At 36.2% G+C, this 26,755-nt stretch overlaps 3 protein-coding genes across 5 annotated transcripts; 2 read left to right on the top strand and 1 right to left on the bottom strand.

Annotated features, from left to right (window-relative positions):
* The first annotated feature begins 805 nt into the window (after nucleotides 1-805).
* Nucleotides 806-10,859, top strand: LOC135587767 (probable protein phosphatase 2C 12). Its single transcript, XM_065079518.1, has 9 exons — nucleotides 806-1,240; nucleotides 1,967-2,138; nucleotides 2,341-2,494; nucleotides 2,600-2,663; nucleotides 6,431-6,538; nucleotides 7,199-7,324; nucleotides 7,402-7,637; nucleotides 10,227-10,428; nucleotides 10,510-10,859. The coding sequence occupies exons 1-8, from the start codon at nucleotides 1,043-1,045 to the stop codon at nucleotides 10,426-10,428; spliced, it is 1,260 nt and encodes a 419-aa protein (XP_064935590.1). The 5' UTR covers nucleotides 806-1,042; the 3' UTR covers nucleotides 10,510-10,859.
* A 1,365-nt stretch (nucleotides 10,860-12,224) lies between these two features.
* LOC135584164 (uncharacterized) lies at nucleotides 12,225-16,407 on the bottom strand. 3 transcript variants are annotated; one of them, XM_065079519.1, is made up of 3 exons: nucleotides 16,255-16,407; nucleotides 14,508-14,636; nucleotides 12,225-13,414 (listed from the first exon to the last, which is right to left on the bottom strand). In XM_065079519.1, exon 3 carries the CDS (start codon nucleotides 13,401-13,403, stop codon nucleotides 12,387-12,389), a length of 1,017 nt encoding a protein of 338 aa, XP_064935591.1. In that variant the 5' UTR covers nucleotides 13,404-13,414; nucleotides 14,508-14,636; nucleotides 16,255-16,407; the 3' UTR covers nucleotides 12,225-12,386. The 3 variants fall into 3 exon arrangements, with proteins under 3 accessions (XP_064935591.1, XP_064935592.1, XP_064935593.1); XM_065079520.1 differs by lacking the exon at nucleotides 14,508-14,636 and having other exon boundaries at nucleotides 16,255-16,404; XM_065079521.1 differs by lacking the exons at nucleotides 14,508-14,636; nucleotides 16,255-16,407 and adding an exon at nucleotides 13,918-14,458.
* Nucleotides 16,408-17,767: 1,360 nt separating this feature from the next.
* On the top strand, nucleotides 17,768-25,724 carry LOC103994900 (vacuolar protein sorting-associated protein 9A). The gene is made up of 5 exons (XM_009415361.3): nucleotides 17,768-18,039; nucleotides 19,316-19,463; nucleotides 21,097-21,267; nucleotides 22,560-22,739; nucleotides 24,483-25,724. Exons 1-5 carry the CDS (start codon nucleotides 17,918-17,920, stop codon nucleotides 25,272-25,274), a joined length of 1,413 nt encoding a protein of 470 aa, XP_009413636.2. The 5' UTR covers nucleotides 17,768-17,917; the 3' UTR covers nucleotides 25,275-25,724.
* The last annotated feature ends 1,031 nt before the right edge of the window (nucleotides 25,725-26,755 follow it).

The raw sequence follows: 26,755 nt of genomic DNA, 5'->3' as shown, positions 1-26,755 counted from the left end.
AATATTTGAAAAAAATTTCTCATCTATTATAATGAAAATAGATGAGAAAATATTATAATGAAAATTTGAAAATTTCTCATCTATTATAATGAAAATATTTGAAAAACAATTTGAAAACAATTTGAAAACATTTGAAACAATTTGAAAACAATTTGAAAACCATGAAAATATTTGAAAAACAATTTGAAAAAAAATTTCTCATCTATTATAATGAAAATATTATAAAGCCAACTTGAAAACTCTGTAAATGAGTCAAATGAAATCAAAACACATTAGAAACTATTTGTATATCTACTATGATTCAAATTTAGTATATATAATAATTTAGAAACAACATCATCAAAATAAAAATAAAAAGATAATTTTATTATAATATTATATTTATAATAATAAAAATATTATAATAATTACTAAAAATATACTATAAATGATCCAAATTGACTACTATGAGCAATGATAACTAAAGATATATAAAATGATGTCACTTATAATGTTTTTATAACAGTATTTTTAATATTTTAATAAAAAATATAAATTTTATTAAAAAAATATTATAAAGAAAATACTATAACAATATAAAAATAAATAAAAAGAATAAAAGAGAGGATATCAATTAAAAAAACTAAAAATATAGATATTTTCTAGAAAAAATCTGAATATTTGATTTAAGAAAAGGGAAATAGAAAGCTGCTGCGCTCGCTGAAGCGCGCCGGCAGCTTCCGACTCCCCTCGTTGCTGCGGCGCACGTTAGTCTGCGGGCCCGCGAGGACAATGTCACCGTGACAGCCTCCCTCTCCGTTCCCATTTCTACGTTGTATAAAATAACGCCGAACACAATAAATCTTTTCTTTTTTCGTTCCCCATTGCGTCGAATTCGATAGCTTCCGACCTCCCAATTCCTGTTGAGATCTCCCATCTCCCCCTTCTCCAGTCCGCATCTTCGAAGATGCCAACCCGTTGATCCCTCCGTCGGGTTTTACCTCCTTTCTCCGTTCCCACCCCCAAAGACCGAAGCTGTTCTCGCGGCGAGATTGGCGGGCGGATGGCGGCGATGGATGGCGACGGGATGGTCCCGTTGGCGGTGCTCCTCAGGCGGGAGATGTCATGGGAGAGGATCGAGAAACCGGACATCCTCTACGGGGAGGCGAGCGAGAGCAAGAAGGGGGAGGACTTCACCCTCGTGAAGACCGAGTGCCAGCGAGTTCCCGGGCAAGGCGACACCACCTTCTCAGTCTTTGCTGTAATGTTTCTCGCTTCCAAAGTTCACATCTTGGCTCTCTTTTGTAGGATGCAATGTCCATTTTAGTTCGAGAATCGACATTGTTTTGCCTGATTCGTGGGTCTAACAGTCGTTGTTCTTGTTCAGGCGATGGTATTAGATAATTGTTTGACGTACGTTGACTGAAGCGTGTTGATAGAACCGATCAAATCTCTGAAAGGGTTTAGGCAAATTGTTGCTTGAAATTTCAATTTGAAAGCTCAGCGAGACTTTGATTTATTGTAGTGCTTTAGTTATGAACACGCTGGAAGTTTAGTTTAATAAGATCATCTAGACGACAACAACATAGTTCCAACTATTTGGGGTCGGCTAAATAGATCTATTGTACCAAATGATAGATAACAAGAAAGGCAGAATTGAAGAAACTGCTTTTGGATGCCCAAGATTCACATCCCAGGCTAGTGGTTTGGTAAAGCCTTAATTGGATTGAAGGGGGACTTGGCATTTATTTGATAACTTTTGTAGCCAAGAACAGCTGTTGTGAAAGGATGAATATTTATATTCTTTTTCTTGTATCAGCTACTGGAAGAATCTTGCTATGAAATAAGAAACAGGCATATCAGAAATCAAATGTATGCAAATTTTGTTCTATATTAATGCATAAATCTGATGTTTCATCAAAGTTTGTATGTGTTTTGTTGCTACTGTTTGCAGAATCTTTTCACTGGGCTCTTTTTTCTCCTGCAGCTTTTTGATGGTCACAATGGGGCTGCAGCTGCTACATACTCCAAGGAGAATCTCTTGAACAATGTTTTAAGTGCAATTCCATCAGACCTTAGCAGGAATGAGTGGATTCAAGCATTACCAAGAGCTTTGGTTGCAGGATTTGTTAAAACTGATAAAGATTTTAAAAAAATTGGTATGAACATTGATAAGAAAATTGTGTTGAGTTTCTAGAGATTACATATAGCATGACTAATGATCTTCTAGGGTATAACTTTTAGTGTATAACACTAGTTACCTATATGGAGCACTTCATCTCTGCAACTAACATGATCATGAGACAGTTTTTCTATAGCACAAATTCCTCTGTGACGAACTGACGTCTGTCATTTTCTCAGCAAGTGTTTCTGGAACAACTGTGACATTTGTCATAATTGATGGATGGGTTGTGACTGTGGCATCTGTTGGTGATTCTCGTTGCATACTAGAATCTGCTGAAGGTTCAGTTTATTTTTTGTCAGCCGATCACCGTTTGGAAGCAAACGAGGAAGAGTATGTTCTCACACTTTTTGAATACTAGACATGGCATGTTTCTGCTTTTCGATATTTATGCATGCAACCATCGTCACTCCCTTAAGAAGGTCGGTTCTGTCCTAGGGTGGAACGTATAACTGCTTGCGGTGGAGAAGTTGGAAGGATGAATGTCGTCGGTGGTGCAGAGGTATCTTTTATATCTTTACCAACTGCGAGTACTTTTTTTTTAAGTAGCAGAACAGTTTATGAAACTTTATTTGAACAATTGAATTCTGCTTTATAGCATCTCTTGTTTCCATTTCTTTAATCTTCTACTGTGCATTGTTGGTGTTTCTGAACTTGTTATAAATAGTTCAGCCTACTGCAATTGGTACACGTGAATCGGCTTAAACATGCTAGCGCTATATAATAATTGCTGTAATAAAGACATAATTAGCAACAAAGTATGATAGATTATGTGCGACTGTTATCAATCATCAGTCTATCATAATTAGAATTGAGTTTTTCTTCCTATAATTGATTAAATTGGAACATATTGTGAGATATACCTTATTCTTGTTATTATCAGTTCGTTTAGCTTTTGTATCCTTCTTGAGGTCTCTTTTAATTTTTATGGCTCTGTTAAGAAACATGTTTTCCTACAAGGTTCGCCGAACCGTACCGTACCGGCGTTTCGACGCCGGCTCGGTACGGTACGGTACGGCGTACCGAGCGGTACACCGAGGTGTACCGCTCGGTACACTTGATTTTATCGATTTATCCCTCCGAAAATACCTGAAAATTAAAAAAAAAGTTAGGATAGAGTTTTCAAGTTACAAATAAATATAGTAATAGTATAAGTTTAGCAAAATCAATGTAAATTAGATAAAAAATAGCATCACATATCTTTTTCGGGCTTTGAGGTAGTCTTGTTCGAGGTTCGTATTTCAGCTCGTTATAGATTGAAATATCTATAGAAAAATCAGTTGAATTGTTAGACTATTTTGTTACAATATAAACTCTAAAATTCAAATGAATTAAATAATCATATATCTAGATATACCTGATTGTTAATTCTACCACCAAAACGAACGACGAGCCTCCACGGGTGGTGGATCGGGGTCCTCGATCCGATACATATCAATATGATACGTTTGTTGGACCCAATCATGAAATTGATCCCATGACATAGTGTATTGATACACCGTATGCCATTGATGCATCAATGTGGTACTGATCGTAGATTGATCGTCATAAATCATATTTGTCCGAGGCAGCTCTTGAGGCATATATTGGTGTTGTTCTGTATCATGCTGTTGCTCAGAGAAGGATGACCAACTATCACCATACTGTTGTTGCCCATATGATTCTTCATAATACGATGGCTGTGAATACGATGAGTCTCTTTCTGTGTCTATATCATGTATGCTTTGTCGCATTTGTTCATATTCATCCACTACCTTCCCCTTCCCCTTCTCCTTTCCCTTCCGCGCATAAACTTGACCAGTACCTTGTCGAGTTCCATGATCTAATATCGATCATAAATCACTAATCACAATATTAAGTAATTTTATTAAAACATAACTAATCATATTTTATTATCATAAATATGTTACGTGCATAAAAGAAGTATTAAAATCATTAGATACACTAATTATGTGATTAATATAGTTAATTTTTCACTAATTATTTCTCTTTCAACATTATAAACATGGCAAATACTCTAATAGATATTAAAGATATTGGATTCACATAAAATCGAATAAATTTTGATTAAATCATCGTAAAAATAACTAATTACAGTATTAAAAAACTTTAATAAAACATAATTAAACTTATTTTACCATCATATATATGTTAAACACATAAAAGAAACATTAAATATGTAATTTTAATCCAATATGATTCAAAATTCAAATTATGATAAACTTATCATTTATCTACACTAATCATTTACTTCTCTTTCACCACTATAAACATGACAAATACCCTAATAGGTATTAAAGACATTAAATTGATATAAAATCAAACAAATTTCGATTAAATCATCATTAAAATAACTAATCGCAGCATTAAATAACTTAATTACTCTCTAATTAAAGAAAACGAATACATACCTCTTGATTAGAAAGTTCTTCCTCTTAATCTTCTCAAATTTACCTCGATTGAATTCACAAATCGTTGTTTTATAGAGTTTATGAGAGAAAAAAAATGTTTGAGAGAGAGTTTAAGAGAGTATAATGAAATAGGGGAGAGAAGATTAGTTTAAATAGGAGGAGAAAGGGCTCCAACGGTCAATTTGACCGTTGGAGCACTGTAGCACTGCTACAGTGTGGTAACGGTCGATTTCGACCGTTACCGAGTGGTACCGGTCGATTTCGACCGTTACCGAGTGGTATCGGGCGGTAACGGTCGAAATCGACCGTTACCGAATGGTACCGGGCGGTAACGGTCGAAATTTCGACCGTTACCGCCCGATATATACTGAATTCGGTGTACCGCCCGGTATAGGGCGGTCCGCGTACCGGTCGCCTCTCGGACCGGTACGTACCGCCCGTACCGGGCGGTACGCATCGGTATGGCGAACCTTGTTTTCCTACACAGAAAAAGACATAATCCAACCAAATTCACTGAACCACCTAGCAGCTGTTTAACGACTGCTAATGTGAGTGTCATTATTTATCCAAATCTTAATTGAGGAAGAAATTCTTTTGTTTCCAGAAAATTATATGTCAATTTTGATCAGTAAATTATGATACTATGGTCAAGCAATAACTAGCTTGTTTCACATGTACCGAGTTAAATTGTATGAGGAACATAGAATTAAAGCTAAGAAATAAGAGATGAAGTTAAAATAAATAAAATGGCAAATGTAATTTGATCCCCCATCTAAGATCATTCAAGTCTCCAACATTTCCTGTTAGTCAAAATATACCTGTACAACTTTTTTTGCAACTTATAAAGGTTGACATTGGCGATCGGATAATAAATGGATCCAAATCTTCAATGGGTGATCCTCATGTCTTGTTAAGATAAATGAGTGTAAGTAGTGTTGAGCATGTACTTCTTATACATCTAGCAGGAATTAGCACATATGTTTCTCAAGCCTGCAACTCTGTCATTACAAAATGTTTGAATAAGGCATGTGATTGTGCTATGAATAACTTCAAACCTTAGAATTACTTTCAAGTGACATGTTCTTTTGAAAGCACAGCTTAGCCATTCTTTCAAGTGATACATTTGTAGGTTTAAGTGTGGCCAGATGCATGTATGTTTAGAGTTGAACCAAAGTGTAGCTCTCAAGCATACCATTTAATTTTAAAGTGAAAAAATCATGTCACTTTTATTTTTATTTTTTGGCATATAATAATAGATGTGTATAATGGCATAGCTGATATCGATGTTTGTTGTGAAGGATAAAAGAAAATTTGGTTTATAATCTTGTAAAACCTCTGAAGCATGGATGTCTAGACATGCTTGCCATGTCGTTGCTGGACACCAAAATTTATCATATATCTGGTACTTCACAATTTGAATTGTGGTAATATGCATGTAATTTGAAAATTTCACTTAATGTTTTGTATACTCGGTTGAACTATTTTTGTGAATGTTTGTTCCTTATTAAATTTCATATATGATTATCGTGGATTCCCAGATTGTCTAAAGTTTACCATAAAGGCTAAAACTTAGAACATGTAATAGTCATCATCTACATGCTCTGTCGTGTGACGCTCTTATAAAGTTTTCTGTGTCAGTATGTCCACATCATGGTGTATATTTGCCCATGATTCATAGCTGTATAATATGAAGCTTTGCATCTACAGAAGCTAACTGGAAGTGATGCTTGGCATTAGTTCATGTTATTGTTGTTGAGATACACAGAAACACAAGTTCTGGATGCAGAATGTATCTTAAGTTTCTTGGGAACTTATCTTGCCTTCATCCACTTATTTAACTGACAAAAACACTTTCCAGTTTGGCCCCCTTAGGTGCTGGCCAGGTGGCTTATGCCTATCAAGATCAATTGGAGATATGGATGTCGGCGAATTTATTGTTCCTATTCCACATGTGAAGCAAGTGAAGGTGCATAAGTAATTTTCCTAATTTCTTGAAAGAAAGAAAATCGTTTTTCCATATTTTCAGTTTCCATATTTTCATTTTTCTGATGTATTCTATGTTCCTAACTTAGATCACAAAGAGCAGTAACATTTTATGTCTATGTTCCTAACTTAAATCACAGTTGCCTCTAGGTTTACAAAGAGTACTAACATTTTATGCATTTAAAATCCCCGCCAATATAATGTCAAAAGGGTAAAATGAAAAAGGTGAAAAACATCCTGATCGTTATGTAGGTTGTTGTTATGTTCAAATAAAAACTAAGTAGGTACTTGATCTTTCATTTTCATTCTTTTGATTTCTGTTATAAATCACGTTTAAAACTTCTCGGAGTTTTTCAATCCCCTAAAGAACAGTGGCCCTTTGGTGAAGGACATTGTTTCAAAATTATGGCTTTTTATTGTTGGCCTGCACGTAACACATCTAAAAAGTATACAGAACTTGTTCTGCATCTCTGTCTCAATCTTGCCATTGTGTTGTGAAATCTCTTTCATGAAAGCAAACACATCAAATTGGTTTTATAGGCAGTAATCTATGTATTTTGACTGTAATTTATGACAGTATTCAGTTCTTTTCTTTTTAGATGAAAGTGCTTATGCTAATAAATGGTTTGTATAATTGCTACAGCTGTCAAATGCTGGAGGGCGGCTTGTCATTTCAAGCGATGGTGTATGGGATGCTTTGACTGCAGAAAAGGCTCTTAGTTGTTCTCGTGGGTTGCCGGCAGAAGCTGCAGCTATCAGAATTATTAAGGTACAGGAGAACATTGTTACTTAGATCATAGTACATCACAATCTTTGGTAGCCAGATATAATTCAAATTTCATTCAGGAAGCTGTGCAGTTAAAGGGACTTCGAGATGATACTACATGCATTGTGGTTGACATACTACCACCGGAGAAAATATCACCTTCCTTTCCAGCTTTTAAGAGACCAGGGAAAGGTGTATTCAAGAATATGTTCCGTCGAAGATCTTCTGAGTCATCATTATTTTCAGATAGAGACTATTCTGAAGCAGACATGGTAGAAGAAATCTTTGAGGATGGGTCCCCAATCCTTGCCCAAAGGTCCGTATATATTAAGCCAAACCTGACTGCAAAATCAGGCTTGAATTCTATTGCATATTAGTATGTTAAATTACCGGCCGAAGTTTCAGTATGGATTGAAATTTACTCTTGCATATTGTATCTCCAGCCAGAAAACACTTTGGTGGCTCTTCTAGAGACAAAATTTTGCATATTCTATGATCAGCGCTTTTTTCTCAAGTTTTAGTAGATGCATGCATTTTTTATTTCAATACTGTATAATCTGATGATCTAAATCAGATGCATAAGCACATGTTGTATATAATTGTTTGAGGTAGGCTTTTGTATTTCCATTGTGAAGCATATGATATTACATTCATATAGGTAGGCAGCGATATGATGATGTTTATATGTGAGGCTTCTCTGTGTCTGTGAAGCTATCTAGACTGGCTTCTCAATTAGCATTAGCTGAGAGAGGATGCTTGGATATCTGCTTACAAGATAGAAGTAGAAACAAATACATTGATGATATCTCAGAGGCAAAGATGAGGAAACATTATTTAAGATGGTTTAGTCATATCCAAAGAAGACAAAGGATGCCAAGGTTTCAGGGGAAATAAAAGTAGACAAAGAAAACTTCCTCACGAAGAACGATGTTGACTGTTGACCAAGGCATTGCTTTTAGCATTGTGCTCATTGGTGGTGAGCAACATGTGTTGCATCATTTTAGAAGTAGTCACTAAAACTAAACTTTAAACTACGTTGCTCGAGGCTATCCAAAGTCCCATTTTGCATAACCATTAATTTGAAGGGTTAGCTACAGTGTACTCATCTTTGGTAAAACTCGATTCACTTAACCTACGTGTGGTTCACTTTATGACACTTAACTTACTTGGCAGTCATGCAACAAAAAAAAAAGGACCTCATTTGCGTTCATTAATTTCAAATAATATAGGAAAAGGTCAATGGTGGAAAAGACCCATGTGCCCAACTTCAGATAGTCGAGACACTATGGCTTTTTATACTTGTTATTTACAAGGAAAAGGTCATACAAAGATTAGAATTAATAAAAAGAGAAATATATATAGTGTAATTATACAAATAAATCCTGACATGGCATTGATGATTTGCCCATATGGCAGACAAAAAGGTCCCTGTATGGACCCATATTGGCTCACATGGATGCCACCCGCATCTGCCACATGAGAACAATATAGATGTGATGCTCATGTGATACTTGTATAGAATGAAGATGGCAGGTACAGTCACCACATATACTCCATCTCAACATTTCCTAAATATGTGCCACATTAATATCAAATGATATGTCAATGCATCAACTATTCCCTTTCAAAATTCTTGATTTTTAACATCGGTTGAGTAATTGAAATACACTTTCTGAAGGGGGAATTCTTAGATAGTGGTGAATTACAAGGTAAACCAGGAATGGGCAACATGAAATAGGAATAAAGCACAGGCGGTTAGAATTCTATACTTAATGCTTATTTTGGTTGTTTCCAATTTTACGGCTTGGTCATTTGAAATGGAGCAATCAATCTTATTATTAGTAAAGTGAGGATCCAAAATCCTACTTGACAGATCAATCCAACCTGACCAACTTTATTCAAGAAAAAAAAAAAAACAATAATAATGTGATTTTCATTTGTGAACTTGATCATTGACTTAAGTATGCTTGATTTAACTTGCTTGTTATATCACTCAGGTCCAGATTTGGGAGGCTGGATTTGTCGTCTGATAGTGTCAGGTTTAGATCAATCCTATGTAATCTTACTAACCAACCTCGACTGCATTCATAATTATATTAACAGAAAAACATACAACTCAAAAAAGAAATCACTTAGGACACTCGATATCCTCTCAAAACCTCCATATCCTCTTAAAACCACTATTTTAATCCATCTTCCACCGGGTCATGTCCTTTTGCTCAATGTTCATGATCTGCGTATTTTCCTATAGCAACATCTGATAAACTAAACAGCAGAATTTGAAAACCACGTTGGTATGTGTAGCTTTCTAAATGCCACTTTTTAGTTCAGCTACATGTAGAGCCGTAGACAACCAAATAAATTTAAGATGACTAGAAAGTATGTATATAGCTGAACCCGAATATTCGGAAATATCTGCTTGTTTTGGTGTTGTTCCTGAAAAAGAATGCATCTTATTAGAAGCAAATATGAGGGAAAATCTAAATGTTAGGAAAATCTTATCAGGTAGTCTTTTCCATGTGATATCCACACATTTGATTGGCAGATTTAAGTGATGCCTTCTCATCTGACTGAGGGGACAGAAGGGAGAAGTCTGAGATATTGAAGAATTCGTAGGTCCTGCAATTGCAAAATTCTCGAGGAAGTAGAAGATTGCTAGTTAAATAGATTATAATTTTTTTTTCATGTGGATGTGACTATGAGCATTGACTTAAATATATCTTCCCACATCTTTCATATATCTCATGTCAAATGGATTCCCTAGTGTTAAACAAAGACCTTCCTGATCTGGAAGCTCTTGTAAGGCGTTTCTTTTTTATGACAAGGAGATTTTGTAAAGCATCTTGTTTGCTTATGTAAGTTGATCTGATGTGTAAGACTTACGAACAAGTAATCGCAATGGCAGGTTGGATCCAGAATATCCAGCATTTACCATGTTCAAACCATTCAACTGTGCCGTTTGCCAGTTGGAGATGAAACCGGGTGAAGGCATTTCTGTACATGCTGCTGGTTCATCAAAGCCTGGAACAATCAATCCTTGGGATGGTCCCTTCCTCTGCTCAACTTGCCAAATCAAGAAGGAAGCCATGGAAGGAAGGCATACGTAGGTAGGTGTACCAGGATTCTACCAAACTTTTACTTGCAATACAAATCACTTACCTTGTAAATTTTTTTCGCTCTTTATCCAGATTATGCTTGTAAAATATCCAAATAATCACTGAGAATGTTGGTGTTTGGATGATACTTGGACGGCAATCTCAGTGATGATTCAACAGCTAATGAGATCAGCAGCTGAAAGCCTCCTAACTTTATCTTTGCAGCCATGTCAACAAAAGTTGAGGTAATTGGTAGTCTCTCTTCTCTGAGGCTGGGTTAGATTCTGGAGATTATTTTTTGTGAATGGCAAGTGTTACTGAGTAAGAGAAGCCTGGATTAGAAATCCTTTTCCTGGTTCTCTGCTATGTATATGAATCGACCTGTAGGTGTTAAAATGGTCAAAGTGTATTTTGCTCATTTATATATCTTTTTTTTTCTTCTATTTTCCTTGTTCACGCATCATCGAGCACATTGCTAGCAACGGCTACCCGCTATTTAAAATTAATTAAACATTGTAATTTTCTTTTCCTTAAATGTTGTTAAGTTTGGGGAGCAAACAAACAAACAACTGCAGACTACATCAGAGGCATTGCTTCCATGTTTCTTATTTCTCATGCTATACTCTTTTTGTGGTTTTCCCTTTAATTTACAGCACTATAAATTTTTATGATGAGCAGGACATTCAATCATGATGATTTTAATGGCGATGAATAGTATTATCTACAACATCCTGATATCAAAATTCACTTTCGCCACTCGCAGTTTGCACAAAAAGAAAAATTGATTATTGAGAGAAAAATTGATTACATGTTGGATTTAGTTGGTTCTACTACCGCTACTACTACTACTACATATATGTGTGAGAGAAGACATTTTTAGATGAGATCAGTACCTCTCTTTTGGTCATCAGAACTTTTTATTTCCTTTTTCTAATCAAGTTTTTATGATCTGCTTCTGCTTCTTCTTCTTCAAGCTTTTGATATTTTTATGACACAATCAAAATCTTTATTTAATTTAAATTTTAGTTACAATTTATATGGCTTGAATCATATACTTGAGCTTGATTCGCGTATCAAACTTAAGTTGGTTTACATGCAAGTTTGAAGATGTTAGAGCTGAATATGATTTGGGACATATCCTAAACTATTTCCATGTAAACTATTTATGGGGTTCATAGTATCCACACTGACTGCAGATCCAAAATTCCCAATAAAATGCAACCATTGCAAGTTTTCAACATCTGTTGCAGTTGAAAATGCCCCCAGTTTACCTGCATTCTAATAATGACCTAATCCCTACCACATCAAACTATGGTCACTAATAAGATTAAGGTCAATCTAAGCCAATCAATATCAGCTTTAGGTTAAATGCCCAGCTTCTCTATAATAAAAAACATCAGTATATCACATGTGCAGTCATACAGGCAGTTGCTTGATGGAGTTGTTCTCCATCCTGCAGTCTCATACATGCTGCCCCTCCAACCACCCCATGGGTAGGAAACAAAGTCTCGTAGATAAAGTACAGCTCTAATTAAACTAACGAATACTTCCATGGCAAATGACATCATCTTGATCATCTCAAGGAACATAAATGGAGAAGATAACTAAAGCTACCAACCACAAGTGCCTGTTCCATGGTTCCTTGCAAGCCCAAGCAAAACACCAAGCATGACAAGAAAAAATATGTCAAATGTTTCTTAAAGCTGAAATTACAATTAAAACCAGATTGTTACCCCCAAATGACGAGCTTTGATTTGTTCCACCATGTTTGTTTCAGACAAAAAAAAAAAAGAAAAAAGAATCAAGCATAGCCATTATCATCAATAACTACATTGGAACAGACACAAGGAACAAGCTTTGATGTTTGCTATAACAGACAATCATGTGTGTGAAGAAAAGAGGAAAATAATAGTTCAAGCATTAGCTATGCTTAAAGGATAATATCTTTCCTTGAATCTGATCCTGTGCTACTACAATAATCTAGCACCATGTACCGATCTCCCAAGGCTCCTACGACGATGATGCTGCCTTTCGGGATGGATTATACTTATGGTACTTTCCTCGTCATCATATTCCTCCAACGGATAACTAAAAGTTGCATCAAGAGAAGCATGATCAACAATGGTTGGAAGATAGCCGCTGCTGCCTTCCCCAACCTCAGATACATGGTTCCTGCTAAGCCTCCGATGTCGAGTCGACTCTCGGAGGAGAGCATTAAAGAAACTCCGATGATTCCTCCTGCCAAAGATCACATTTCCATTGTCAAAAAAACCATCATCATCCTCGTTGTCATAATCACTATCAGGGTCACTATCACCCATTTCTATCACATAGTCCCCCAGTATAACTGCCCTAGGCATCGAAGACCTTATCGTGCTGATCACATCTGCCCGTTCTGTCTGGTACTCGAGATTTCTCCATTTCTGTTCAAGAGTAGGATCCACGGCATGGGGCTTAGCACAAGGGTGATCAGTTCTCACGTGTTTACGGAGCTCCTTGTAGTTCCCAATAAATGAGCAGTTGTCTTGCATGCAGCTTCTCCTCTTCTTGTTGAGATATTCTCGTGCTGGTTCAACCACAGTCCATCCCTTCACCTGGCCACGGCACAGGGGACACACTAGCTCTCTTACCTCAGATTTCTTCCATGCAGGCGAATAGTGGATCCGATTGTCCAATGTTGATGTCATTTTAGCATTTGCCTTCTTGAACTGTTCAAGACAATTAGAATAGCGGTAGCTGGTTGCACACATGTAGGGGCGGCAGCCCTTGTCATGAGATGAGCAAAGGAGGAGGACAGCATTGTGTGGGAATTCCATGCACACCGGGCAGGTCGCACCCTTCCAATCCTTTTTTTCCAAAGTGAAGGATGCTGCTTTCTTCAAATTTTCTTCTCTTTCTGGAATAGGTCGGTGATATGAAGGCAATGGATATGGAGTTGACCTAAACCTACGAGATGTTCTGTGGTAGTTCGTGATTCTTCTTGCCATCTCACAAAAATCTGAAAGAAGTCATGAATCTCAAGAAATTTAACAGCTAATGCACCCTAAATGTGCAATGAAAAGAAGAAAACAAAATAATAACAAAAAGATCAGATGTCATCAGAAGGGGCATGATGCATTTATTTCATTCATAATTAACATATTGTCACAGGGTCAGATGAACAAAAAGGAACAAATCAACATACTTCAAGAACACTGGAGCACAATATTGGAGTCCACAGTATTTGTTTCATTAATAATGAGCAAACCATCATATGAAACATAGATAATTTAGTTAAAAGTAGGTGACAAAAGATCAAATGCTCTGGCATAATATATAGGGATCTCAAAATTCGATTGCTAACATATCATCCAGGCTCTACAAAATCCCATAAAAGATAAAGAAGAGATTCATACAATTTGTCTTCAAAATCCCATAATATATAGGGATCTCAAAATTCGATTGCTAACATATCATCCAGGCCCTACAAAATCCCATAAAAGACAAAGAAGAGATTCATACAATTCTTGTCTTCAAAAAGATTGTTCTGGAAAAGGTAACAGAAACTCCCAATGTTCTGAAACAGAAACCACCAAAAGTCAAAGGGAAACCTTATTCAACTTTTAAGTGTTAAAGACCTCGTTTTAAGGAACTTCAGTAAAGAGGTCATTTTTACAGATCCGACTAAACTTAGCCATTAGCAAAACAAATTTGATTCAGAGTATCTATGAGAAAAGTTGTAATAACCAGCGTCAGCGAAAAATAAAAGCCACACTACTTATCTACAGTACATACAATCAAAACCATCAGGGCACATACAAATTCAACTACACTTCACTAGTCCTTGGTATCTCAAAATCATAACCTTAGGAAAGCTCTAACATCCCAGATTAATCAAAAAAGTAAATGATGTTCTCATTTTGTGTCATTTTTAAGCAAAGAAAACTAAAACTAACACACTTAACATGCTTGGAAACAATTGTTTCATCTGAATTGTATACAAGATAACATAAAAATAACTACAATATATTTACTAAGATATATTAATAATATCATATAAACAACTACTACAATAAATAATTACTATAGATACCAAGGTATGCAATGCGTACCGATGTTTCGAGGTTGGCTCGGTACGGTACGGTACCATGTACCGAGCGATACGCTAGGGCGTACCGAGCGATACGCTAGGGCATACCGAGCGGTACATCTAATTTAGGTGTAAAACCATCCGAAAATACCTGAAAATATAAAAAAAGTTAGGATATGATTTTTAAGTTAGAAATAAATATAGTAATAGCATAAGTTTAGCAAAATCAATGTAAATTAGGTAAGAATTATATCACATAACATTTGCGGACTTTGAAGAATATCTTGTGCAAGGTTCGTATTTCAGTCCATTACGATGATGATAGTCCACGATGATGAAAAAGCAGCCAAAGAAAATCTTAATTTGGCTGCTTTTTCATCACACAGGATGATGATAGTCCACATGTTGGACCACATTAATTAGAATAAGGTACACTACAATTTATTAGAATTTCTTCTATCTATGGCTGCAAATAGCAATTCAAACAAATTCATTATATATATATCAGAAAACACAACTCTAAAATCTTTAGAAAGTCAAATGTAAGATTGCTACACAGCCACAGTACTAGTACAAAAGAAATAATAATAGAAAACAATGAGAGCCTAACAAGTTGGCCAAAAATGAGTTTCATGTTGTTTAAACAAAAATCCTTAGAAGATTTTCTAAAACAATGCAGAAAACCAGTTAACATGTTAAGTTGCTGCAAAATTTTTTGGAGTCTGGACCAAACTCAAAAGGAAAATACATTTTAACCAAAAGAACTTAAGATCCTAGAGAAGAGAACACTGAGTAATATCTGAGTTTCCTGGATTGTTAAACAAAGTTGTGAATGTGTACAAGTGGTAAAATTCATAATAAGATTAGAGTTTTTAATTTGCTTACAGAGGTGTGGAAGACTTAAAAATAGTAGTTGGCAAGTGTGTTACGAAGCGCTCAGTAAAACCCATGTGCAGGACAACTAACTAACACGAAAAATAAAAAAAACAGACCACGGATATCTTGCTTCACATTCTAAACTCCCCCAATAAAAAAAAGAAAGAGATCAAGAGGTACTCAAACCAGATCAAACACTAATGCATTATTAAATGACACAATGCCAAAGTCGCAAGAACCGCATACAAGAAATGGCAAGAGTTGAAGGAAGACTTCAGCAGATGGATTCCGAAAGCAAAAGTTTGCAGAAATGTGAATCAAGAACTTAGTTCCTAAACTTTCCTTTTCTTCAGAAAGTAAAGAGAAGAGGGGACTTGCGTTGCAGCAACCAACCCCAAATATGGCCTAAAAAATGCCCATTAAGGCTTCATTGCCAGAAACCAGAAGGAATTATATCAGTGGCAAGCTGAAAACACATCCATGACCCTAAAAACTGGATCTTGCGGCTACCAAATAGAATATGACTAGAACGTTTGCACAAGATGACAAAATCATAAAATAGAAAGAAAGATAAACTCTTGGGGGAAATGGGGGGGACCTGAGGCAATTCAACTCGAATACTTGTGCAAATCGAGTTACAATTCAAGGAACAAGGGCGCGGGAGATCACGAAGCATAAATTTTCGACCTTAAGCCTCAAACAAGAGCCACAAAGACGGAACCTACAACCAATTGGTGAATTTTTCCACCTGTAGAAGACGAGAAAGGCGAAATCTACAGGCGAATGGTGATGCAAGACACAGTGACGCGGGCGAGCAAAATGAACACTGACAGCGTCGAGCCCTAGAAATCAAAGGACAGGCAAGGGAGATGGAAGAGAAGGAGAGGCGGTACCTGGAGTGCCGAGCGCAAGGGAGGAGAGGAGGAAGGCGGCGGCGACCGATGTCTGGGGCGGCCGGAGAGGGGTCGCCCTTTCTACGGCGACGAAGATCCCGGGAAGCACTCGAGGAAGGAGATGGTGGCTCCCACATTATATAGAATGGCGTAGAGAGAGAGAGAGAGAGAGAGAGAGAGAGAGAGAGAGAAGGGGGGTATCGCCTCGCTTGGTTGTTACGCTATTGTGACGACATTTACTTTATCACGTGTACCGCAGAAACGCGTCCCCGGATGACCGTCCCCCAAATCCATCTCCTCCTACCTGGCCTTTCACAAACCCGGAGTGTGGGTCCCAGAGCCCAACACCAACTAGAAAACCGGTGCGTCGTGGTGGATCGTCTACGGTGCCGCTCCGATCTCTCACCGCCACGTGGTAGTTAAAGCTGGATGTTACTTGTGGGTTCCGCCGGGAAACGACCAATTGGCGGCTGCGGCAGCAGAGGTGACCCGAGGAAGGTGTTTCCGTTTCCACAATTCCCAAAGAAAGTGTTTTGTGTTTTACCTAATTAATATACCTAAAACATCCCCCATCTTCTATCTCTTTTTTTTTTTTCTCCTAATGGATCAATCCATCTATCCAATTACAAAATTTTCAATAATAATATCAGAAAAATGTAACATATTACAAAAATACTACATATCGTAATGTTTTCTTGGTAATGTGCAAACACTATAATATAGTAAAAACATTTTAAAAATATTATGTTATAACATATATTTTTTATATTATATTTCAGTATTTTTTGGCATTATATATAAAAAAATAAAATCTATTAAATCAATAGTATTTTATGTCTTAGATAAAAACACAAATTAATGCTAATAGTATATATATATCTAACTTTCAACGTAAAGTTAAATTAAAATGTTATAAAAATGGTACCCACATGATCCGATCCTAATTCATAAATTTAGTTAGAATCGATGATAATGGGATGTGATAACGACAGTATATTATAGTACTAATCATTTTCTTAAATTCTCAATGAACTGTCAAAGATTACGAGATAAAAATAAATAAATTTTATTTATGAGATACGATATAATAAAAATCTCTACACATTGATCATAATAAAAAGAAAAGAATTTCAAATTAAATATGATACCAAACCTCACTTAAATCGAAACACTCTTATTATGACAGAACGCAACACCCATTTTACTTAGCCGGTAAAGATTTTGTTTATTTATATATATATATATATATATATATATATATTTATTAATCTATGAGCAGATAGATAGATAGATACTTGCAATGAGATGGAAACGAAACCAGCTCTGTTAAGAATGCTAAGTTTAATAAGCGTCTTCATGCAAAACCCAATCAAAATAAAATACATAAAAATAATAAGGACTAAATTGAAAAGTGACACTCTGATTGGATTGCAGTTTGTGTTGGGTTCGGACGTGAAAACATCGAGGGCATTTTTGACAGTTCGCCAAATTAAGTGGAAGACTTGGGACGGTCGGCCTTCTTCTCGTCTCTTTCCACCATCGGCCTTCTTCGGACCTCGCTGGTTGGCTTCGTCGGATCCCTTTCCCTTCTCGTCCCCGGGCGAAAGATTCGATCTTTAGCGCCGCGCCCTTGATTGGTGCGGATTCGAAGACTTCTCACTAGATGGAGGCCGGCGGCGGCGGCGGCGACGCCTTCGGCTCCTCCACCGCCCCTCTCACCTGGCACGACTTCTTGGAGCGGATGCGGCACCCCTCCGCCGCCGATTTCGTCAAATCGATCAAGAGGTCTGTATCCATTGCTTCCGTTCCCTTTCTTGGCGGTTGTTCTTTTGTGTAGCTCTGTTTCCATCTTAAAGATGTGGTTTTTCTTTCTTGATTTAGCTTTTGTCTGTCGGCCGCATTGCGTCTTCTCTTTTCTATGTTGACCTGACGGACATTGACCTCTTGGATCTTGCTGATACCTTTGTTCGATGCGGATTTCCCTGACTCCAGCCGTCTGATTGAGTCACCTAGATTTTAGATGATCGTCTTTGGTTCGTGGGTGCTGATCTGACACTGGAAGAGCTTGGAGAAGCCATGATGTTATTACGTACCTCAGCTATAGCATTCATTTCAGGATGATTATTGGTTCTTAACCTTCACTTTACCTCAAGGTAGGAGGTGATGCCACATACGGTTTGTTAGGGGCTTCCTGTGGTATTGCCTCTCTTGGAACATCGCTTGCTAAACGCTTCTTGAGCCTTCCTTTTACGTCTAAGTTGAAGCCTTTGGTTAGGTCATACCTGCATCACCTCCGGCAAGATCTTAGAGACGAGTTCCATGTAGTAGAAGTAATTAATTCCATGGGAGATAAATATAGTGGTGTGTGTGTGCTTACGTTAGGTGTATAATGAATTCATAGGCTACTTTTCCTATTTCTTTCACGGCTTCATAGGACTTTCCTGTTAACTTGTATTTGCTGTTAACTTCCTTCTTTAACAAGTTATTTGTCAATAGATATCAAGTAGTTGGATAAACTAAAGATGGAACCCAGAGTTTTCTTTTTCTTTTTATTTTTTGGTAGAGACCATTCAGAAAGGGTCAACTAATCCTAAATTCGATCATAAAAGAAATGCCGTGGGACTTGAAACTCGAGCATTTTCGACTTAGGATTGGTAGGTATAGTTTTTGAGGTTCTTATTGACCTAATGCTCTTAATTCATTTGAATGATCATAGTAGAAATGTCTCTCGTTGTCTGAGAGTTGATCTTCTATTTATATTCTCTTCAATTATATCATTGTAGATTATTACTCTCTTATATGGTTGATCTAAATGATACATATTAATTTCCTAAAACGCAAAAGCCTTCCTGACAATATGGCCACATGTACCTTTTTATCTGGAAATATTGAAATTGTCATATAGGTTGCACTGTTTTGTACTGCATGCCACTGATTTTATTCTTCAGCAGCTTTTAGTTTCTAAATTTCTGTTATAGGCAACTATCTGTAGTTTAAAAATGTATTAATCATGCTTCTGTGTGATTGAAATGTGATTAAGATGGATCATTTAACATGGCAGCTTCATTGTCTCCTTTTCAAACAAAGCTCCTGATCCAGAAAATGACAGTGCTGCTGTTCAGGATTTTCTTACCAACATGGAAGGAGCATTTAGAGCCCATACGCTTTGGGCTGGTAGTTCAGAAGAAGAATTGGAAAGTGCTGGAGAGGTGAGCCTTGGCAGTTCTCTTTGCTGTGAATGCATCTGAATTTATGACAAACTTTTTGTGCTGAATGGAAAAATTGTTTCTAGAAATGAGAAGTTGATCCATTTATCCTAATCTATATGAGGGGATAATACTATTTTTGCCAACACATGAAAGCCAAAAGTGAAAAAAAGGACATGGATATCTTATCTTCTAACCAATTGGACACAAAGCATAACATATTTTTATTAATAAAAATAAAGATCAAATCTAATTCGTAAGGCTCTCGCCTATGCGGGGTCTAGAGAGAGTTGATGCATTCAACCTTGTGGAAACAGAGATTGTTTCCGTAAGTTGAAACTTGATAACCCAAATCACACAGGAGAAACCTTCCAGGACATCAATGCTAACTCAATATATTTCTATAGAATATTTAAGTAAGATTCCATATATTCTATTAGCCCTATTTGAACAATCATTCCTGTGTTTCACTAAATCTTTTATTGGAAACAATAATCTATTTCCATGAAACTCTCTCTCTTGATAGCATAATGAGCAATAACAAATTTTTTGGATAGTGTTTGTAATTTTTTTCCAAAGTAGAATTGCATCAAAACCGTATATAGGAGGATGGACGCATGCAATATCATTAAACAGTTTTTAAAAAATCATTAAACAGTAACAAAAATAGAAGACTATAATAGGACTATCTTGGTGATAGCCACTTTGGGTAGTAACCCTCTATAGCAAAATCTAGAAATGGAGTATCAAGAAAAATACTGCTAAACATTGGATTTGTAAGATTCCAACCTCTTTGTTGTAGTTTCTCCACTGGTGAATGTCTGCAGTACCACATCAATTTTTAAGATTTAAACTGCACATGGTTCACCTCAACCTTGGAAATTTTAAGACAAAAGGAATTGTTCCTGCTTGTATCATTAAAGGGTATTAAGAAAAGATTCTTTATTTATTCTACCTTTTCTTTAAGATGCACAAGGGCCATAGGTTATTGAGTGAATTAAAACACGGGAGTTTTATAGTAGATAACCTTCTGTGTTGAAAGTTCATTTGGCAAGTCTTGACTAGCTGTTACTTGACCTATATATTTACTATGTAAGTGTCCTGCGATTCGATGTCTTTACAGGAGGTTTCTGGTGCTATCTGAAAGGGAATCTTTTTAGGTCAGCATGTATTAAAAAAACTTATTGACCTTGTGACTTACTGGAATATATGGACTGTGTATGTCTTTGTTTCCCCCTTAGTTATATGCAGAATCAATATTACTTTCCATGCACTTTGTGATTTTCAGTAATTATCTGCAAGTCACACAGGCTCTACATGTATGACTCTTAACAAGTGCTGATGCCTGTAAAAGTTGCAAGCTTGTGTTCTGTACCGTCTTCTCTTTTCAGCAAAAGAGTTTCAGAGCCCATTCACAGACCTTAACTGAAATTTCTCAGTTCTAGTTTTGTTCCCATGTATTTTAGAATGATATTGCTCTATACAAGTTGATCAGTAGTTTCATTTGCTGATTCTTGCATGTTTCATTATATCATTATCTTGGCCCATATTCATGTTTGTTCATTCTTTGATTCTCCTTTTTGCTTTTTGAAATTAAGAATGTTTCTGGAAATCGCCCTTTTGTTTGTATATACAGGGTCTGGAGAAATATGTCATGACAAAACTTTTCAGCCGTGTATTTGCATCAGTTCCAGAAGATGCAAACAGTGATGGAGAACTTTATGAGAAGATGGCTTTACTACAACAATTTGTACGACCCGAAAATTTGGATATACAGCCGGCCTTCCAAAATGAAACATCATGGCTGGTGAGTTGATTAACAGAGCTACTGAACTTTAGAATATCCTTGGAGCCATCAGATTTATTTGAACCACCCATAAATTTCCACTTAATTCATACTTCAGCAGCAAATTTGTGTGTCTCAACCTATCTGGACTTGTGTTGTTGTTCCTGAACCATTAATGACAACTAAAACTAGATATTGTCTAATGATTTGTATAATCATTTATCATAGTAATAGTTTATGGGCACAACAACAACAACAATAACAATAACAAAGCTGTCACAGTAATAGCACATAAGTAATTCAAGTTATTAGAATTGTTTGGAGGTTGATATGGCTGTTGAATATCATATTGTTCTCATAGTGTCTTTAGTAGCATAAGATAATATATTATGCGAAGAACTAAAGTATTACAAGAAGATTTTTTTGGTAATTAACATCAACGTGTAATAACTCGGTCTGAATAAATTCAATGGTTACTGTTGTTATTCAGACTCCACCAAGGAATTCATGGAGGCGTTTATTGATGCAGACTAACTGGAGGATTCTTGTATAAGTAAACCATAAAGATGTAAGACATGCAAATTTTGTTGGATGAATCTTGGTGCGAGAAAAAGAAGATTTTCATTTTATTTGCGGCTGTTTGTTCTTGAATTTATGAGCATAAGTTAATACAATATATTAGGGTTGAAGATGCAGAAAAGACCCATGCTTTTACAGTTACGCTGGCTTTTATGGATTTTGGTCATAATTAAGTTTCTTTATGGCAATATTATTTACTTTCAGTTGAGCATGTTGTAAATCTTATTGGGAAGGACATTAGGGATATTAAGGCCTTTGTATAATGTTCTTAAGTTCAGTTATTTATTATCAAGCTTGTTTAGATAATCTTGTTTGAAAGATTGCCTTTGGTGTTGTCAAATATATGAATTGTATGTTGCATTGATTTTGCAGTTCAACTACAGGAGTTTGCAAAGAAATACTTTTTTTTCTTAATGCTGCTATATTTGCTATCATTTTAGCATCTGTATGTCATCTCACATATCATATTGTTGCAACTTGACAATTTTTTTTCATTGTTATCTACTCATTTTAATGTTGCTGATGTTGATTCAGGATTTCATTGTTTGAATAGCATTTTATGAATGCCAAACCCCACAATTCCTCATTAGCTTTTGTTACAGTTGTTATTTTGTTAATTCTTGATAAAGTTTGGGAATTATATGGTTCTAAAACTATATGAGGTACATCTGAAATTATTTTAACAAATTCCAAGATAGTTATCTCTAATCATATATTGTTCATATTTGTCATAGCTTGCACAGAAGGAACTGCAGAAGATTAATATGTACAAGGCTCCTAGAGACAAACTTGTTTGTATCCTCAATTGTTGCAAAGTCATTAATAACTTACTATTAAATGCTTCAATCGCGTCAAATGAGAACCCTCCAGGAGCAGATGAGTTCCTCCCTGTCCTCATTTATGTTACCATAAAGGTATGTTTTCCATGCAGGTCATACTGAAGTAGCGGTTGCTCTCATTTTTTAACAAATCTAAGTTTGTTTCAATATTAGGTCATCTAGTCCAATATACTTCATTTTCAAACCAATGATTGAATGATAGAAGCATACTAAAGTATGATGTTACATGCTTAAGTTAATTATCCTTATCCAAAATCCATTTTTGCAGTATGGTTCACTCCATATATCTCGTGAACATTTGTAAGTTACAATAGACAGGGTTATAACTAGATTGATTTCCTTTTCTTTTTTCATTTTAGTTGACATTGTGGTGAATAAGTTGGTATTTACATGCAAGTATTGAAGTTCTCAATTTTATCACTTTATCCAAAAAAGTGACTTTATCTAACCAAAGTTAATTTGTGACTATAACAAGATTAGAAAAGAAAATATCTGTTAATGCTACCAAACAAAAAAGTCCATGTAATTTAAGTATGAAAATTAGATGATATTAATTCTTGAAGGTGATGTGAGTAAACAAGGATCTGGTTATGGGGCAATAAAAACCAAATAAATATTTATTCATGACCTGGTTTGATACGCTTATTGGCCCAATAACTTGGTTAGAACTGGCCTTTACCATGTGACCCAAAATAATCCTTAAGCCCAAGTTAATAATAGTAAGTCCATTATATCTTATATACTAAAATAACCCACCTTTCACTTAGTATGGTGTATTGCTATCTCTATAACTTAGAAGTATTTGTCCTCATTAATGCCTAGTAACACTCGAGAGCCGTTCCCACACATACACGATGGGATATTGAGTCACTCTAGTATGATTGGCACAGTAAGATAGAATGTGCCTTTGAACACATGGCTTGAGATGATTTAACCAAGTTGCTAGTGTTAAGCCTACCAAGTCTTATATATATCAACATATTCACCTTTCACTCCAATGTGGGACTAGGTAGGGTATCACAATTAAGGTCTAAAAAGTCTAAGCAATTCAAACCATACTAGCCATACAAACCAAACCAGATGAAACTGAATTGTTGTTGAAGAAATCTAATCAACTGTACAGGAATTACAAAAGAACTTGTTGTTACAATTTGTGTTAAATGTACATGCAGCAACATCATGTTTGACACCCTAGTCTGAATTGGGAACGAGAAAATAATTGAGATGATTTATTATGTTAAATGAACTTACTACCTTTAACCTTAAAGGCATTTTGGGTTGGATCAGGACATGATGTTTGATGTCAGAGGGACCTAATACTAAGCATAGTGAGAAGTCCAGGTAGGAAAGAGTTATTTGTGGATGGGGCTAGATGCAGATCATATGATGTTGAGGTATTACTGGGTTAGGCCCCACATGCTGCCTGCCAGACATGATTTAGGATCATGAGTTGGTTCTGGGCTTTGATGAGGACATCAAGCCATAAATGAAGGAGATTGTAACTCATGAGGTTCATCATGTTGATAGGTCAATTCTCTCATTGGATCAGGTCAGGACATCATGCACCCTTATTTTTGGTGTTCAGTCTGCATTATAAGCTACTGTTCTCCAAAAGTATTCAAGGAACTTGCTTCTTCTACTGCCACTATTGTCTTAGGGACTACCAAATTATAAAATTAAAGCATCATGTATGTTCTAAAGCACCAGAAAAACTCAGGCCTAGTTACACTTTTCCTTCTTATGGAAATACATTTAGATTTCAGCTTCTATGTTGTAGTTCCTGCTGAAAAAGACAATAATGAATATTATACTTTGCAGGCAAACCCTCCACAACTCCATTCAAACCTGTTATACATACAACGTTATAGGCGTCAGTCACGTTTAGTCTCTGAAGCTGCATATTTCTTCACAAATATCCTGTCTGCAGAATCTTTTATCTGGAATATTGATGCACAAGCACTTTCAATGGATGAGATAGAATTCCAAAAGAAAATGGAATCTGCCAGAGCGCATCTTATGGGCCTATCAACTGGCACAGAACATCAGCAAACTGAAACCAATCTGGATGCCATGGAAGAAAGGTTGAAATCTAACAGGGAACTGGATAACACAGCATCTGTCGAAGGACATCAAGTCCCAAACCAATCATATAGTATAAACAAAGATGTAGATGGCAAGTATAAACCACTAATTAAAAGGCCGTCGATCTCAGATCTAGAGAAGAAAGGAACCACTGACATTTTGAAGGAGGAAAATGTAAACAAATATTTTCAGGAGTACCCATTCTTATTTGCTAATGCTGGAGATCTAACAGTTGATGATGTAGGAAGCCTCCTGAATTGCTACAAGCAGCTCGTGCTTCGGTATGTAGTTCTTTCAAAAGGAATGGGCATCGGTAATGAATCTCTTTCTCTACCCAACACAGAAACACCATCTGAACTTTCAAGTGTCAAGGAATCTGAATATGTAGCAGAAATGGAAATGAAAGTCGAGGACCACGAAGAAGTTAGCAGAAAAGCGGGCAGTTCTGCCGAGGATTTGATCTTGCAAATGGATGATGCAGAGTCCAAGAAAGTTGCAGACGATTCGACTGCTGAAGTAAGTCCATGAAAGGATGTGCAGAACTCTTAAGCTTCTGTTCTTAATATATATTTGCTCCGTGTGCACTGAACTGAAGCCAGAGGTATTCTTTTCTGCCCTGGACAAGCAAAGGAGAGCTATACTGTAGCTCTCAAGCAAAGCCATTGTTTGCTCGGTTTAAAATGGGGGAAGGAAACAAACCGCTGCACTTACAAACTAAAGGAGGTCAAATATTGCCCACCTTCAACCAATGTTAGCTTCTTTTTTGCTGTTTGTGCCGGTTGGTATGTATTGTATTAGACCTTATCCTGTTTCCTAGGTAGCTGGTAACTCATGGCTGATGGTTTCTGAGCTTCTACGTGTAGTTGTTGATTCTTCATTTTTTTTTTACTCTTAGTATCTTTTGTGTAGTTTCAATGACCCAAATAGATTTATGAAACCTTTTACTTTGAAGAAGCATTGAGAAGTCATTCATGGCAATATTTGTTACATTTCCCTTGAGATTAAAGTGTGACACCACAAAAAGAAAGAAAGCTATTGTCCTCTTTGTCCGTCCTGCAACAGAGATAAATGATGGTCTCATGATACAGTCCTCAAGTGGTGGATTTTTTTTGGTCTTCACAACTATCCGATCTGCATCGTTAGGGCATTTGGTTCATCAATTGTTACCATCTGATCAAATAGGAGAATTAACCCGTCAACTTGATTGAACTTGAATCATTGGTGCAAGATGTTTAAACTTAACTCAAGCATTATCTATAAGATTAGAGGGCATTTGGTTTATCAGTAATCATGATGATTCTACGTAATGGAATTACTAGCTAGCATGTAAACCTTGTTGAGTTTAAATCATTCATTCAAAATACTTAAACCGAGATACTAATCGATTTTGATATCATTTATTACGAGACCCGATTTACTAGCCCAAGTCTTTGATAAGGGATTAAATGAGAGCATCACATCAATAAATTAATTTCATGAAAGGGTCGACATTGCACCATCATCATAGTAGGGAATTCCTATGTTATATCAAGTTAACAATACACTTATAAATCAATTATAACCTATGCCCACTTCCAAAATCAGGACGTTCCAACATGCACCATCATCACATCACAGCAAGAATCCTATGCTACAAAAAGAAAGAAGACCGATATTACTCTCCAAGACAAATGCAAAAGATCAGGGGAAGGTTTACCCTCTAAAATCCCCCATCAGTGCTTTGTATTCTGGCATAATTTCTCAACCAAGTAGCAATAAAACTTGCAGTCCTAAATGGATGAGGAATAGAACATTCAAGTTCTCTCCGGAACAGCATAAATATTTGGGATTATATTCAAAATAGCTTTTAGTTCTACCCATGTTTTATTTACCACAAATAAGGAACTTATCCTGTAGCTTTACTCATCACAGGCGATAAGTCATACCCATGTTTATTGAAACGTACCTAATCAAATCAAATAATTAGTTAGGAATTAATTTTTTTCTTACTTGTCATTATAATTTAGGAA

The sequence above is a fragment of the Musa acuminata genome, chromosome BXJ1-8 (genome assembly GCF_036884655.1).
Source record: "Musa acuminata AAA Group cultivar baxijiao chromosome BXJ1-8, Cavendish_Baxijiao_AAA, whole genome shotgun sequence".
Classification (NCBI taxonomy): domain Eukaryota; kingdom Viridiplantae; phylum Streptophyta; class Magnoliopsida; order Zingiberales; family Musaceae; genus Musa; species Musa acuminata.
The sequence above is the reverse complement of the archived record's forward strand: the minus strand, read 5'-3'. Positions and strand labels throughout refer to the sequence as shown.

What these genes read in the sequence shown, in the direction of transcription:
- LOC135584164 (XM_065079519.1), bottom strand. Translation starts at nt 13,403, where the DNA reads ATGGCAAGAAGAATCACGAACTACCACAGAACATCTCGTAGGTTTAGG.
- LOC135587767 (XM_065079518.1), top strand. Translation starts at nt 1,043, where the DNA reads ATGGCGGCGATGGATGGCGACGGGATGGTCCCGTTGGCGGTGCTCCTC. An exon ending in CACATGTGAAGCAAGTGAAG is followed by an intron (nt 6,539 to 7,198) that starts GTGCATAAGTAA and finishes TAATTGCTACAG; the next exon opens with CTGTCAAATGCTGGAGGGCG. An exon ending in TCCCCAATCCTTGCCCAAAG is followed by an intron (nt 7,638 to 10,226) that starts GTCCGTATATAT and finishes TCGCAATGGCAG; the next exon opens with GTTGGATCCAGAATATCCAG.
- LOC103994900 (XM_009415361.3), top strand. Translation starts at nt 17,918, where the DNA reads ATGGAGGCCGGCGGCGGCGGCGGCGACGCCTTCGGCTCCTCCACCGCC. An exon ending in TTCGTCAAATCGATCAAGAG is followed by an intron (nt 18,040 to 19,315) that starts GTCTGTATCCAT and finishes TTAACATGGCAG; the next exon opens with CTTCATTGTCTCCTTTTCAA. An exon ending in AAAATGAAACATCATGGCTG is followed by an intron (nt 21,268 to 22,559) that starts GTGAGTTGATTA and finishes TATTTGTCATAG; the next exon opens with CTTGCACAGAAGGAACTGCA.